Source organism: Equus quagga, chromosome 15 (genome assembly GCF_021613505.1).
Source record: "Equus quagga isolate Etosha38 chromosome 15, UCLA_HA_Equagga_1.0, whole genome shotgun sequence".
NCBI classification, from domain to species: Eukaryota; Metazoa; Chordata; class Mammalia; order Perissodactyla; family Equidae; genus Equus; species Equus quagga.
Window position 1 is genome coordinate 47,073,923 of NC_060281.1, and position 17,222 is coordinate 47,091,144.

The 17,222-nt window shown below is 35.3% G+C and overlaps 1 protein-coding gene across 2 annotated transcripts in view; it reads left to right on the forward strand.

Annotated features, from left to right (window-relative positions):
• The window catches only part of NUP153 (nucleoporin 153), a 70,683-nt gene that overhangs the window by 12,275 nt on the left and 41,186 nt on the right, over positions 1–17,222 (forward strand). For both annotated transcript variants that reach the window (XM_046639646.1, XM_046639647.1), the window contains exons 3-8: positions 10,446–10,694; positions 10,848–10,987; positions 11,069–11,197; positions 15,187–15,303; positions 15,395–15,439; positions 15,536–15,592. In XM_046639646.1, coding sequence (XP_046495602.1) covers positions 10,446–10,694; positions 10,848–10,987; positions 11,069–11,197; positions 15,187–15,303; positions 15,395–15,439; positions 15,536–15,592 — 737 coding nt within the window. The remainder of the gene's footprint in view (positions 1–10,445; positions 10,695–10,847; positions 10,988–11,068; positions 11,198–15,186; positions 15,304–15,394; positions 15,440–15,535; positions 15,593–17,222) is intronic.

Below are 17,222 nucleotides of genomic sequence, written 5' to 3' on the forward strand. Positions count from 1 at the left end.
GTTAGCCCTGTGGCATGAGGCAAGATAATCTGTTCTCTCGTCTATACTCTCACAAATTGTTGTGAAAAAAGTAAATGTGAAGCACTTAGAATAGGTGCTGGCACTTATGCAGCACCGTATAAATGTTAACTTACAGCGAAACTGTGCTGGTGCCTCCAGTACATCAATTTGGGTATGGTATAACTGCAACTGGCTGCTCTCCTCTCTGCAGCAAGCTCACCTGGGGCATCTCATTAATCTTAAAATTAAGTAACCCTGCATTTTAAAGGCTTGAACTCTTTCGGATCCACTTATAGTATTTTGGTGGAGTTTACGGATATTAAGTAGCTTCAGTATAACCCATGAATATGTCCTATTTAGGAATATTACTCTGTCATTTAACTTTATATAGTTTTTACAGCTTTATTGAGATCTATCTCACGTACTGTAGAAGTGTACAGTTCAGTGGTTTTTAGTATATTCACAGAGTTGTTCAGCCGTTACCACAGTCAATTTTATAACATTTTCGTCACCATCCCTTCCACCCCTTCCCCCCCAAATCCTGTATCTATTAGTGGTCACGTCCCATCCCTACCTTTCCAGCCCTAGGCAACCACTAGTCTGTCTCTATAGATTTACCTATACTGGACATTTCCTATAAATGGAAGCTTAAAATATGTGTTCTTTTGTGACTGGCTTTTATCACTAAGCATAATGTTTTCAAAGTTCATCCATGTCAGCATGTATCAGGACTTCATTTCTTTCCATTGCCAGGCAATATTTCATGATATGGATAAACTACAATTTAATTATCCATTCATCATTTGATAGACATTTGGATTGTTTCCACTTTTTTTTTTTAAAGATTTTATTTTTTTCCTTTTTCTCCCCAAAGCCCCCCGGTACATAGTTGTGTATTCTTCGTTGTGGGTTCTTCTAGTTATGGCATGTGGGACGCTGCCTCAGCGTGGTCTGATGAGCGGTGCCATGTCTGCGCCCAGGATTCGAACCAACGAAACACTGGGCCGCCTGCAGCGGAGCGCGAACTTAACCACTCGGCCACGGGGCCAGCCCCTGTTTCCACTTTTTGAATATTATGAATAATGCTGCTATGAATGTTCATGTGCAAGTTTTTGTGTGGATGTGTTTTTTCTTGAGTATATATCTAGGAGTAGAATTACTGCGTCATATGGTACTTTTAACATTTTGAGGGAAAACTGTTTTCCAAAGTGACTATACCATCTTACCTTCCCACTGGTGGTGTAAGAAGATTCCAGTTTCTTTACACCCTTACCAATACTTGTTTTCCTTTTTTTTTTATTATAGCTGTTCTAGTGGTTATGAAGTGGTATCTCATTGTGATTTTGATTTGCATTTCCCTGATGACTAATGATGTTGAGCTTGTCATATGCTTATTGACCATTTGTATATCTTTGGAGAAATGGCTATTGAAATTCCCTTTTCCGTTTTTAATTGGGTTGTCTTTTTATAGTTGAGATGAAACAGTTCTTTATGTATTCTGGATATAAATCCCTTATCAGTGTGTGATTTGCAAATATTTTCTCCCATTCTGTTGGTTGTCTTTTTACTTTCTTGGTGGTGTTCTTTGAAGCACAAAAGTTTTTCTTTTTGATGAAGTCCTATTTATCTCCCAGTATATGTTTCCTTCAATATATATATTTTTTCACTACATGTTTTGACTTATTTATAATTATAGATTTTTTTCTAACTCTGTGTTAAGTCTTGTCTTTCCTAAATAATTGATGTGGATGTACAACTTAGTAATTTTGGTGTACTTAGTAATGTGTTTTCCTGCCTGATTTGCTTATAGTGAAAACTAGTGAGAATGAGATGCACCTGGAAGAATGATTCTGATTTTGGAGAAATGGCAAATCTAGTTTTCTTAGTGATGTTCAGTTTGGCTTAGTCTTTAAATGTTTGCTTATTTTTACTAGAATAACTTAGGAAGTTTTAAGATCTGTACTTTTAAAGATTTCTTTCACATATGTTACCAAGAACCATCTTGAGACTTTATCTGCTAGATTTCTAAGCTGGCTGCCTTTTCTGGCCATTGAATGGGACTCGAGCTTTTCTCTTTCTTTTGATTAGAGACTTAGAGTGTGCACCAGCGTACAGCCACAGAGACGGAAACCTTTTCCATTCTAATGAACATGCTTGTGAGGATTAACTAACTTGAGGAATTTAATTTAGGTGTGAGATAAATGGAGAGTTTCTCATTTACATCTGTAAAGTTCCTTTTTGTGTGTTTGTACTTTCATTGAAATAATGAAAATAATTCAGTGGTCTGCCAAGATCAATTCCAACTCGAATTTTATTCATTATATTATTGTTTATACGGTAGCTTTTCTGTCACATGTATATTAGACATACCTTTGTGAGTAACTTCTAAACTCAAATTATTACGGAAAATTTCAAACTACAAAAAGTAGGGAGGATAGTACAGTGAACCCTCCTGTAACCGTTACCCGGCTGCAAAGACACCCAGCTTATGGCTGATCTTGTGTTCACTCACCTTCCCACTCTAACGCCCCTGATTATTTAGAAGCAAATTGTGAGCAGCTTCTTGATGTTAACTTCAGAAATTTGATAGCATTTTTTTTCCCCTTTCTTGTCTTAGATCTGAATCCTGCTCTTATCTTAAATTTTGTAAGTTCCAGACAGTTCTCTTCACACAGCCTGCCTTGACCTTTCTCCACGTATTTATTCGATACTGGCGGTCACCTAATGTGTGACTTCAAGTACCACTGATAACTCCCCAATTTGATGAATATAGGTCTTACTAGATATAACAAAGAAATCAGTTTATGTTTACTCTGAAACATTATGCTTAAATTTGACAACACATTCTCAAAACAACTTAGACATATCTGCTCTTTAAAGTAGTGTCAAATTATTGAAAGCTTAGAATAATTTAGATATAACAGCCCTGAACCTTGTTTACTAAATATTAATTTTCCCAGTGTAAATTTTATGTTAATAGTAACTAGAGCTGGAGAGTACTGTACGTTCTTCAAATAGCACAGTGCACTTACTGTTCTTATAATTGGTTATAGAATCTGTGGCCCATTTCAGATCTGTTGTCCACAGCTTTCTGCTTATGGGCCTCCTTTTGTTGACTGTCCTAATAATGGTGAGTCTTTGGATGTCTAGATTTCTTCTGCTACATTAGTGGAATGGATCAATGGGGAGAACCTCAAATAATGTACATGTTAAATTTTCTTTGACTCGATAGGAGTTCAGGCCTCTGAGGGCCCCACAGTGGCATATCTAATACGCTAGTCAGCAGTGGATTGAAGTTGTAGACTACTTTGGCTGATTGGTACCATGTGATCATAGGTGTACTCTTAGAAACTGGGAATTTGTGGCTGATGAGAATCTGCAGATGACATGGCTTGGTTTCGTCTTAGTATCCCAAACTGTGTACTGGGCCTGGTTTGGGGCATAAGGACGCTCTGTAAGTCTAAAAAAAACTGGCATTGCTGTTAGCAGCATACCTTCACATACAAGTATATCGTGCTAGATTTCTGTTTCCTCTATAGCTTCTGTATATACTAGATGTAGCAGATGTCTGCCAATAGCTAGAAAATTGTTCTGTCTCTTTTATCCTGTAGGATAAACTGATGAAGGAGTGAGAGAATGGCTAAGTAAAAAGCACTTTTATGATATAATATACAACAAAATTAAAAACTTCATATCCTAAGAAACATTTCAGCCTTTATCTATGTGAATCCTGACTGTAGAGAAAGTGAAATATTATAATGTTTAAATGCCAATACCAGTAGATTTCTAAGCTCCAGCCAGTAACTCTCTTAACTTGAGCACGCCTGATAAGAAATCATTACCTATAAAATCAATTTAGGTATTCTACTAGATTTTTCAAATAAGATTTTTCATAAATAGTGATTTTTTTTAAAAAAGAATTCTTCATTGCCATTCTTGGTGCACCTTGCTTTTTAAAAAATTGTTTTTTTGAATTGTAAAATATATATAACAAAATTTACCATTTTAGCCGTTTTTAAGTGTACATACAGTTCACTGGCATTAAATACGTCCACATTGTTGTGCAGCTGTCACTACCATCCATCTCAACCGTTTTCATCCTGTAAAACTGAAACTCTGTATCCATTAAACACTAACTCCCCACTCCCCTCTTCCCCCACCCCTGGCAAACACCATTCTACTTTCTCTGTGACTTTGACTACTCTTAGTACCTCGTATGAGTCGAGTCATACAGTATTTGTCTTTTGTGACGGACTTATTTTACTTAGCATAATGTTCAAGGTTCATCCATGTGGCATGTATCAGAATTTATTTCCTTTTTAGAAAAGGCTGAATAATATTCCATTGTATGTGTATACTACATTTATTCATTCATCTACTGATGGACACTTAGTTTGCTTCCATCTTTTGGCTCTTATGAATAATGCCCTTAGGAACATGGTTGTACAAATCTCTTTGAGACCCTGCATTTAGGTCTTTTGGGCATTTCCCCAGAAGTAGAATTGCTGGGTCATATGTTAATTCTATTTTTAATTTTTTGAGGAACTGCTATACTGTTTTCCACAGCAGCTGCACCATTTTGTTTCCTGTGAACAGTGCACAAGGGTTCCAGTTTCTCCACATCTTTACCAACGTTTATTTTCTGTTTTTCTGATAGTGGCCATCCTCATGGGTGTGAAGTGGTATCTCATTGTGGTTTTGATTTGCATTTCTCTCATGATTAGTGATGTCCAGCATCTTTTCCTATGCTTGTTGGCCATTTGTATATCATTTTTGGAGAAATGTCTGTTCAAGTCCTTTGCCCACTTTTTAATCAGGTGGTTTGATTTTTTTTGTTGTTGAGTTGTAGGAGTTCTTTATGTATTCTGAATATTATCCCCTTTATCAAATATGTGATTTGCAGATATTTTCTACCATTCTGTAAGTTGCCTTTCAAACTATTATTTAGTGCACATAGTTTTTAAGTTTGATACAGTACCATATGTCTGTCTTTTGTTTCCTGTCATATCCAAGAAATCATTGCTAAGACCAGTGTCATGAAGCTTTTCGCCTCTGTTTTCTTCCAAGAGTTTTACAGTTTTGGGTCTTACGTTTAGGTCTTTAATCCATTTTGAGTTAATTTTTTTTATGTGGTGTAAGATGAAGGTCCAGTTTCGTTCATTTGTGTGTGAATATCTAGTTTTTCCAAAACTTGTTGAAGAGATTGCCCTTTCTTTATTGAGTGGTCTTGGCCTCCTGTCGAAGTTTATTTAACCGTATATATGAGGGTTTATTTCTGGGCTCTCTAGTCTATTCCATTGGTCTATATGTTTATCTTTATGGCAGCACTGCACTGTTTTGATTACTGTTTTATAGTGAGATTTTGAAATCAAGAAGTGTGAGACCTACAATTTTTTTTGTTCGCTTTCAAGATTATTTTGGTTTTTAGGGGTCCCTTGAGATCCATAAGAATTTTAGGATATTTTTTCTATTTTGCAAAAACTGTCACTGGGTTTTTGAAAGGGATCGCATTGAATCTGCAGATTGCTTTGGGTGGTACTGACATCTTAACAATATTAGGTTTTTCAGTCTGAGAACATGGGATGCCTTTCTATCTATTTATATCTGCTTAAATTTTTTTCAGCAATGTTTTATAGCTTTCATTGTGCAAGTCTTTCACCTCCTTGGTTAATACCTAAGTGTTTTATTCTTTTTGATGCTTTTTTTTTTTTTTAAGATTTTATTTTTTCCTTTTTCTCCCCAAAGCCCCCTGGTACATAGTTGTATATTCTTATATTCTTAGTTGTGGGTCCTTCTAGTTGTGGCATGTGGGATGCCGCCTCACCGTGGCTGGATGAGCAGTGCCATGTCCGTGCCCAGGATCTGAACTGATGAAACACTGGGCTGTCTGCAGCGGAGTGCTCGAACTTAACCACTCGGCCACGGGGCCGGCCCCTTTTTGATGCTATTTTTAATGGAACTGTTTTCTTAATTTATTTTTCAGATTGCTCATTGTTAGTATCTAGAAACGTAACTGATTTTTGTGTGTGGAATTTTTATCCTGTTACTTTGCTGAATTTGTTTATTCTAATAATTTTTTTGTGAAACATTTAGGAGTTTTTACATATGAGATGTATCATCTGTGAACAGAGATGATTTTACTTCTTCCTTTCCAATTTGGATAAATTTAATTTCTTTTTCTTTATTACTCTTGCTAGAGCTTCCAATACTGTGTTAAATAGAAACGAAGAAAGCAGGCATCCTTATCTTGTTCCTGATCTTAGAGGAAAATCTCAGTCTTTCACCAGTGGTATGATGTTAGCTGTCAGTTTTTCATATATGGCCTTTATTATGTTATTAATGTTTCCTTCTAGTCCTGATTGACTTTTTATCTACACCTTATTTTTTGTATAATAGCACTTTGAAACTAAATAGTCAAGAATTGTTTTGTATTGCTTAAGCTGTTAAATATTTTTGAAGATAAACTTTTAGAAAGATAGTACATAGAAGAAAATTATAGAGTAGCAAATACAATCCAGCAGCACGTTAAAGAATAGTAGACTCTTCTTACTCACTGGGTAGAGTTAATCTAGGGATGCAAGGAATCATTCATCATTAGGGAATTATTACTATAATTTGGCAATGTTAATAGGTGAAGTGATCTTATACATTTTCTCTTTTTGATAGGTACTAAATAGGCATTTGCCAGAACTTAAAATCTTGTTTATTTCTGTTTGGAATTTGGAAACTACTGTTTCCTTAACATGTCATCCAAACGCCAGAAATCATGTATAATGGTGAAACATGAGAGGCATTCCCATTAAAATCAGGAGTAATATGGACGCCCAGTCACCACTTCCAGATATTAAAAATGTAATTAGATAAGAGGATGTATGTATATGTATGAGTATTGGGAAGGAGGAGGCAAAATGATCTTGCTTACAGATAATACCTAGAAAACCCAAGAAAGCCAACTGATTTTTAAAAATCTGTTTTGAATAAGAGAATCTAGAATAAGAGAATTCTAGAAATTAATCACAAAGTTAATATTGATAAAAAAATCTAACAACACTCTTTAACCAGTAACCAGTTAGAAAAGTATGAAGGAAGAAAGGATCCCACTTAAAATATCAAACAATGAAAACATATAGAAATATACTTATGAAGTGTATGGCACTCTAGAAGAAGAAGTTCTTTAAAGTCCTGATGAGGGATGTGAAGGAGACATGAACAAAAAGAAAGGTGGGTAGGAAAACAATCTGGAAATGATATTAGTTCCTTCTTGAAATCTTTTAATTTCAGTGTGATCACAGTGAAGTAATTTTAACGTATCTGTTAGGAACTTTGAACATATTTAAGATAAGTATTTTACAGCCTTTGTTAAGTACAACATCTTGGCTATCTTGGGTCCAGTTTCTGTTGACTACTTTTTCTCCTGCTATGAATCATATTTTCTTTTTTTATGAATACCAAATGATTTTTGACTAAATATTGTCATGTTGAATAATACGTGTAGAGATTGTGGATTCTGTTATCGTCCTCTGAAGAGTATTGATTCTTGTTTTAGCTGACAGTAGTTACTGAATGATTTTGAACTTTTTTTTTTTTGAGGAAGATTAGCCCTGAGCTAACATCTGTGCCCATCTTCTCCACTTATGTGTGGGGCACCTGCCACAGCATGGCCCAATAAGCAGTGCTAGGTTTGCTCCCGGGATCCAAAGCAGCAAACCCCAGGCCCCTGAAGTGGAGCCTGCAAACTGAGCTGCTATGCCACCGGGCCAGCCCTGTGATGATTTTGAACTTCTGTAGATTTAGTTTTATGCTTTGTTAATGTGTGTCTGTGGAAAGTCCAAGGTGTTTCTTAAGTCCCCTATGTGGCGGAATTTAGTCTGCAAACTCTTGTCTCCTCTGTGGCTTTTTAGGATGAGTCTCCAGTAGGTCTTGTTCTAGGACATGATCCCTAGTCCCAAGGGGAAGCTTTTCTGGTATCTCAGCTGAATGCCAGGGATTTAAGGAGGTGTTTATGGGATCTCTGAATTCTGAAAGCTCTGGAACTTCACTGTCCTCAGCACTGCTTTTTTCCCCTAGCACTGCTCACCTTCTATCATCTGTTTTCTCAACTCCATAGCAGCTGCTATTTGGTAAGACTTAGGTGGTCTCTCTCTGCATATGTATAGCCCATCTTCTCTCTAGACACAGCTTGTGGACTTCTGGAGGCCCCTCCCTGCATAGTTGGTCTTTTGTTTTTTTACTGACCAGTGGCCTTAATTTTGATTTCTGCCTGCTGTGTTTTGCTTGGACTCCAGCTGTTTGTGCCAGGTCTGAAAATATTCCTAGACAAGCAGCCTGGGTAGTGATAGGTCTCACTTTATGAATTTTCTTGTGCTGTTTTCTAGTGTCTGAAAGCTGTTGCCTCATATTTTGTCCAATTTTAAGTTATTTACAGTAGGATTAATCTGGAGGCCCAGTTATTCCAGCCTAACTAGAAGAGTCTTTGGAAACTTGCCAAATGATTCTAAAGTTCTCAAAAATACGCCTGAACATGAATAGAAAAATTCTGAAAAAGAATAGGGCAATGTGGTGTAAAGTGGACTGACTTTTTTGTGTGTGTGTGTGAGGAAGATTGGCCCTGAGCTAAGATCTGTTGCCAATCTTTCTCTTTTTGCTTGAGGAAGACTGTTGCTGAGCTGACATTTGTGCCAATCTCCCTTTTTATGTGGGATGTGACCACAGTGTGGCTTGACAGTCAGTGCTAGGTCCATACCACAGATCCAAACTTGTGAACCCTGGGCCCCCAAAGCAGAGAGTGCGAACTTAACCACTATGCCACTGGGCCAGCCCTGGACTAACTATTACAGGCATTAAATGTGTTCTGAAGTGAAAGTATTTAAAGCATTATGGTATTGGTACAGAAATTTACAGACATCATTGGGGAACGGGTAGAAAAGCCTCTTGGAATTTAGTATGTGGTAGTGGTGGCTTCTCAATCAGGAAAATATGGCTTATTTAACGTTATTTTAGAATGTAAACAGACTTATCATTTGGAAAACAGTGAAAACTGAGTCCTTGACTACTACATCATAACTGATTTCACATGGAGTCAAGATTAAACATTATTTTGAAATAAAAGCAACAGTACCCAAAAAGAGAAATGAGTAAAATTTTTTATTTCTTACAGTTTTGGAATGGTAAAAGACTGTAAATAAGGTAGAAGTTACTTCTATATTACGGAAGACACCATCAAAAAATGAGTGAATTCAACCAACAGTGAAAAGTTTGTTGTAATATTTCAAATTATATCACACTGATCTTACTGATCAAAAAGAAAGTAGATCTTAACTAATTTTGGTAGTAAGAGAAAGTATATCAGTAAGTAATTAACAGAAGAAATATAAATGACCAACGAATATAGGGAAGGATGCTCAGTACCCCTCTCATTTAAATAAATGCAAATAAAATAGTTATGGCATTTCCCAAATTAGAGTGACAGAAATCAGAAAAGGTTACTATCCAGTATTAGAGAGTATGAGGGAGATGTAAATTGTCATTTGCTATTTGTGGAAGTATAACTTGACAGGAAATCTTTGAATCACACTATCTCTCATAAACAAAAATGAGCATGTACTCTGATCTAGTATGATAGAACAATTCCACATGTAATTGTTTTTTCCATGAATTCTCAGGATACCTTTGATTGCTTAGGCCACTTTATGGGCCCAGCTTCAGACTTGCAGAATCAGATTTTTTTTTGTAGATGACTTAGGATTATTTGTTGAGTAATTTTTCCTCATGTTTGTCTTACATACATACTTAAAGAACCATGGATTTATATAAAAGAATACTCTTAAAAGTCTGCAGATATAAGTGCATGTATGTTTGATAGAGTGTTAGGGAAACAATCACATATATATATTTATAGTTAGAGTAAATCAGTGTGGTAAAATACAATGTGGTCTTTAAAGGAAATGAGCTCTGTATGTAGAGATAAAATTACATTGGAATAGAAAAGCAAGTCGTAAAACAGGATGCAAAAGCATGATTATTTGATTGGCGAAAACATTTGCACGTGCATATAAAATATCTGAGAGGATATACAAATTTAATAACTGTTGTTTCTGGAGGGCAGACTTATCCTTTTTGTGTTTTGGCTTTCTTATATGGTTACTTTGCTTTTATTTTTTATGAGCAGATTTTGTAGTAATATCAATTTAAGGAAAATCAAGAACCAGGCACTTTTGAAAGTTGTATGTGATCACTGAAATATATTTTGATACTAGGTTAGGAAAATTAATTTCAGATGGTTGAAACTTTGGCTGAAGAATATCTTAAATTGGGCTTAACATGGGAGGCCTCAAGGATTTGAATTGAAGCTGTATTTATTATATAGTATATTTTCTTAAAGTAAACACCATTTGTATTGCTTTTTCTAAGTTGTATATCTGTAACACTTATGCTTTTCTTTTAAGAACCCTCAACAACTAGTACGGCTTCAAATTATCCGGATGTATTAACAAGGCCTTCTCTTCATCGGAGCCATTTGAATTTCTCCATGTTGGAATCTCCTTCGTTACACTGTCAGCCCTCCACATCCTCGGCCTTCCCAATCGGCAGTTCTGGATTTTCCCTTGTAAAGGAAATTAAAGATTCTACCTCTCAGCATGATGATGATAACATCTCAACTACCAGTGGTTTTTCCTCTAGAGCTTCTGATAAAGGTATTCTTGGCATTTGGTAGTAAATTTGGTAGTAAAATTAAATTTCATTGGATTATTTTTTTCTAATTTGTTTGTAATTTTCATTTTCTATTTACAAAAATCCAGGGTTTTGTAATTAGTGCTGTTACTATGCATTACATATTTTTCTTTCAGATATAGCTGTGTCAAAGAACACTTCAGTGCCACCTCTGTGGTCCCCAGAGGCTGAACGTTCTCATTCACTCTCACAGCACACTGCCACCAGCTCCAAAAAACCAGCATTCAACTTATCTGCCTTTGTACCACTTTCCCCCGTGAGTACTAATCACATTTGATTTAATCACATTAGTTTTGAGTGTTTATTGCTTATAATTTATCATTATGTTTCTGTGCAGTCACTTGGGAATACGTCAATCCTTAAAACAAGTCAGCTTGGAGATTCTCCTTTTTATCCTGGAAAAACAACATATGGTGGGGCAGCAGCTGCTGTACGACAGCCTAAACTACAAAACGCACCATATCAGGTTGGTTTAAACAGGAGAAAGATTGATAGCCTTTTTTGAAAAAATAATAAGTAACTATTGGCACTCAGAGTTTTAGTTCACTTATTCTTTGGTAAAATTATAGAACTGTGGATTGTAATCGTTCTTTTCATTTAGAGAGTATATGAACATTATTTTAGACCTAAGCGAACGTTTTATGCATTGGATTTGTGTGTGTTTTTTAGAAAGTGTGATTGATTAATTCCTTTTTTTAAAAAAAAATTGAGGTATAAATTACATATAGTAAAATTTTGCCAGTTAGAATATTTGAATTTTAACTAAACACGTATAGTTGGGTAACCACTTCTGCAATCAAAAGATTAAACATTTTCATCACCTCAAAATGTTACCTTGTACATCGCTGTAGTCATTCCTTCGTGCTACTTCTACCCTCTGGCAACCACTGATCTGTTTTCTTTCCCTTTAGTTTTGTTTTTCCCAGAATGTCATATAAATTTAATCATGTAGTATGTAGCCTTTTGAATCTGGCTTATTTTACTTAGCATAATGCATTTCAGATTGATCTATATTTTTGCATATATCAATAGTTAATTCCTTTTTATTGCTGAGTTATAATACAGTTTGTATATCCATTTACCAGTGAAAGAACACTTGGGTTGTTTCTAATTTTTGGCAAAGTGGGGAATAAAGCTACTGTGGACATTTTGTGTGAAACTTAATTTTCATTTCTCGAGTAATACTTAGAAGTTTGAACTGCTAGGTCATATGGTAAGTGTACTCCAAACTTTATGATAAACTGCCAAACTGTTTTCCAAAGTGACTGATACCACTTTGCATTCTCACCAGTAATGTAAGAGTGTTCTGGCCAGCACTTGTTCTCATCAGTTATTTGTTTTTTATTTTAGCCGTTCTAAAAGACATGTAGTGGTAACTACCTCACTGTGATTTTTATTTGCATTTCCTTAATGACTAATGATGTTGAGTGTCTTTTCACGTGCTTGTTAGCCATCAATATATCTTCTTTAGTGAAATACCTGTTAAAATCTTTTGCCCGTTTTTTTAATAGGATTTTCTTATTAATGAGTTTTGAGAGTTCATTATTCAGGATGTAAGTTCTTTATTATATGTTTTGCAAATATTTTCTCCCATTCTCTGGCTTGTGCTAACAATGTCTTTTGAAGAGAAGTTTTCACTTTTGATGACATTCAGTATATTGGTTTTTTTCCTTTTATGGTTCATGTCTTTGGTGTTGTGTCTTAAGGCGTTTTTGCCTAACCCAAGGCTACAGAGATTTTCTCCAATATTTTCTTCCAGAAGCTTGATAGTTTTTAGGTTTTAATTTAGGCCTATGATTCACTTTGAGTTAATTTTTATATGTATCAAGATTCATTTTTTAACGTGAATGTCTGGGAAAGTATACTTTCTCCATTGAATTGCATTTGCCTTATTGTCACCAATCATTTGACCACATATGTGGCTCTATTTCTGGACTTTGTGTTATGTATCTTTGTTGGCAAAAGGCCAACACTAAAGTGTCTTGATTACTGTAGCTTTATAGTACATCTTGAAATCAAGATAATGTGAATCCTGCAACTTTGTTCTTTTTTAAGCTTGTTTTGGCTTTCCTAGATCCTTTGCTTTTTCATAAGTTTAGAACCACCATAACAGTTTCTACAAAGTCTTCTGGGATTTTGATTAGAATTGCATTGAATTTGAAGATCAATTTGGGGAGAATATACATGTTAACAAAATTGAGTCTTCTAGTCCATGAACACAGTATGTTTCTCCATTACTTAGGTCTTTAAATTTCTTTAATCAGTGTTTTGTAGTTTTTATCACACAGACCTTGCACATATTTTGTTAGATTTGTACCTAAGTATTTCACGTTATTTGGTATTAGTCAAGAATAAATAGCCTGACTAGTCTGTTCAATGATTGAATGCATAGCTGAAAAACCTTCCAGCAAAGAAGACTTTAGGCCCAGATAACTTCCCTGGCGAATTCTACCAAACATTTAAGAAAGGAATATTACCAATTCTAGACAAGCTTTTTCATATAATATGAGAGTATACTTCCGAACATATTTATGAGACCAACATTACCCTGATAATAAAACCGGACAAAGACATTACAAGAAAGCTACAAAACCAATGTTTCTGATGAATTACAGACACAAACCTTCTCAAGGTCACAAAATACAAGATCAATATACAAAATCAGTTGTATTTACATATCAACAGAGCACAATCGGAAATTGATAACTTTAAAAACATATTATCAACTAAAGGTAAATTGCAGCATTCTATGCTTTGTCCTAAGAATTTCTTGAGGATCGTAAAAATTCTGTTTTGTGTGTATGTTATGGTGCTTGCGTTACAGGCTTTGGCATTTTGAAGATGGAGGAGCAATAGTGCTTTAAGCATATAGGCTTTGGAGAGGGAAATCCGTGTAAAGATGACAGTCCACGACAGACGTAGAAATAACAGAAACAAGTGTATTGGAAGATTTTGTCTTCTCTTTAGCGTTCTTTCCTAATTAGAGGATGCTTCCATGTATAATTAACAGTAGTTTTGAGTCTTATTTCTGAGTGTGCTCATGAAAGGCAGTATTTTACTTAAGAAAGTGTTAACTGGATGTTGGAGTTACACAGGGAGCTTTTTCTTAAAGCTTAAACCGGCTCATATTAATCTTTTTAAAAAAAATTTTTACAATTAGAATAGTTCAGCATGTTAATAGAAGATAAGATTATCCAAGCCTATGATTCACAGAATAGTTCAAGTCAGAGTATATTCCTGCTGCTACTTCTGTTTCTTATATTGAATCCTGTACTTTTTAATGCTGAGTCCTGGCATATGCATAGAATCCTTCTCAACACAGGCTTCCAAATGTTTATCATTGACATTTGGGATTAAATTTCTTTGCTGTTCCTTTCCTAGAGCATTAGAGCTGGGAGCTATATTAAAGATTCTAATTCAGTTCCATTTTATTGATTTGTGAACTGAGGCCCTGAGAAGCCAGTGGTTAGTAGAATCCAGTGAAAAAATAGACTGTCATGTTTTCCTAGAGGATTTTAATGTTGCCTATGTTTGCCAAAGCCTCTGGCCTGAACAGCAATCTTTAATGGGCATCTTTAATGTAGAATGTTGCAGCTACTCTGAAAATATATTGAATATTTGGTATCAGAGAAACATTAAAGTGGTTCTTGTAGTTCACTTTTTCAGATATTATCAGCTATTTGTAGGAACAGTTATATTTTGATCGTGATAGTATTTTTTTATATTAAACATTGCCAAACTGCTTTGTTTTGTGGTAGTCACTTGGTTATTGAAATGTTGTAATGCATTCTTGAGAAAAGGGAGTGTTTCTATTTGACTCGTAAACATAGCTTGTCTGTTAAAGGGTACTTGTCCATTGTTGATAAGGTTTTTTCCTCAACTCCAATTTTAAGAAAGTTAAAAAGTCATTTATTAAGAAATAGCCGAGTATTTAAAATTTTTCTTACATTAAAATTTGAGAAGCAAGTCAATTTAAAATGTTTAATTTCAATTGCAGTAGAAATTACAGTCTCTTTGTGTAGCTATCTTAGAATTTACTATAACTAAATATTATTTAATACCCAGAATAACCAATATTTTAATGCCGTTCTCATTAGTTTAGTGTTCTTTGACGTAAACATCAGAGATAAATGGATCAAGGTAGTGCTAGAACATTTTACCAGTTACCTAATTTTTCCCGTTTAACATAGCTGGCAGATCTTAAGAGTGGTGCATGCTGTCTTATCACTTTTTTCTGGTTGTAAGGGTAATTTCTTAGGGAACTGGATTTCTGATAAAGGCAAAAGGGAAAAGTTGATGATAAACTTAATGATACCACCCAGAGATAAAGTTTTGCTAACACCTTAACCCTGTTTCACTTTGGGCATCCATTCTATTTTGTAAGCATTTTCATTGCCTGAAATACGTGTTTTAGAGTTTATGCTTCCAACAAATAATACAATGTTTACTTTACAGGCACCGGTCAGAAGACAGATGAAAGCTAAGCAACTCAATGCACAGTCCTATGGTGTGACTAGTTCAACAGCTCGGCGAATATTGCAGTCTTTAGAGAAGATGTCAAGCCCTCTAGCGGTAAATTTTTAAAATCACAATTAAATGCAGGAGTGTAACAAAATTTGTTTAGTGAAAAATCTTAATTTTGTTATTATTTCTACATTAACAGGATGCAAAAAGAATTCCATCTGTTGTTTCTTCTCCTCTGAATTCTGTAAGTTGATTTTTAAACTTTTTTAAGAGATATATTGGTGATGAAAGTCATTTTTCAAAGTTTCCCATCTATTCTAATAGTGTTTTATTTTTTCAGCCTCTTAATAGGAGTGGGATAGATACCACCACAGACTTTCAGGCCAAAAGGGAAAAGGTAATATTTCTTTAGTTTTTATTTATTTAAAGTATCAGCAGTTTTGTTGTATTTATTTTTAAGTTATCAAGTATGCAAAGTGCATTTAGTTGATAGTCATTAGGGAACGTGTTTAAAAAATAAGGTTTTTTTACTTAGATATTGTAACCTCTTGTGAGGGCCTTAGCACAACGCTGTGTATGTAGTGATGCTCAGTCAGTAGTTTTTGGTTATTGGCATTTCCATCTTCAGCATCTTGCCAGTCTTCGTGAGTAACTCTTGCCTTTTGATAAACAAAAATAAAAGTGAACAGAGCTTGAAGTGCTTAGTAATTAGAAGTTCAGTGAACTAAAACCCTTATGGAACATAGTTATCTCGGTAAACTTTCCTTGTTAACAAACATTATGTCAAATCTGTTATGTGTGTTGGGGGCCGGCCCCATCGCCGAGTGGTTAAGTTCGCACACTCCGCTTTGGCTGCCCAGGGTTTCGCTGGTTCGAATCCAGGGCGCGAACATGGCACCACTTGTCAGGCCATGCTGGGGCGGCATCCCACATACCACAACTAGGGCCCACAACTAAAAGTATACAACTGTGTACCGGGGGGCTTTTGGGAGAAAAAGGAAAAATAAAATCTTTAAAAAAAAAAATATCTGTTGTGTGTAATAGAATTTCAAATTGGCATATCTTTCATTTGTCAGCCAAAATACTGTTCTAGGATAGCAGAGCTAGTAAAAAATATAATATAGATTATATCTTGATAACCCTTTTTATTGTATTTGGTTAAAATTAGCTTTGGAGGTTACTGTGGAAAAAGTAAAATGCTTGCTTAACTAGCAAGGGTTAAAGAGTTCCATTTTTTGTTGGTTATGTGTGTGGCTAGTTAAGTATCCTTCAGGGGAAGGAGATTCCCAGATCCTTATTTGTGAAAACATTTGTTACAACACCAAGTTCCCCCAGAAATAATTGATTAAAATTATAATTCTCTGAATTAATTGCAAGGACTCTATTCAAGATATTGGTAAATTATTTTTACTGAAACTCTGATGCAGAGAAGAATGCTAAAATTGAGATTTTCTTGGGATGGTGTTGCTTCTCAATTTTTAGAATTACCTGGACATTTGTAATCAGGCAAGAGGGAATCCATTATTAGCTGCTTTGACGGCATTCATTTAAGCTGTTAGCTGCTTTTATCAGACTCCCATTTATATCAGATTGTTTAAAAAGAAGTAGAATTTAGGGGCTGGCCCCGTGGCCGAGTGGTTAAGTTCGCGCGCTCCGCAGCAGGCGGCCCAGTGTTTCGTTAGTTCGAATCCTGGGCGCGGACATGGCACTGCTCATCAGACCACGCTGAGGCAGCGTCCCACATGCCACAACTAGAAGAACCCACAACGAAGAATACACAACTATGTACCGGGGGGCTTTGGGGAGAAAAAGGAAAAAATAAAATCTTTAAAAAAAAAAAAGAAGTAGAATTTAAAAACTATACCATAATAGAAGTCTTCCTCAATAAAAATTTATTAATTGTTGAGTATAGTATCAATAAAATTTTATTAATGAGTGCAAGGGTATATAAAGGGCAGAATACAATATTGTAGTTCTGGTTTCATGGATGTAATCAGATGGGTTTACAAAACAGACTGTCTCATTGA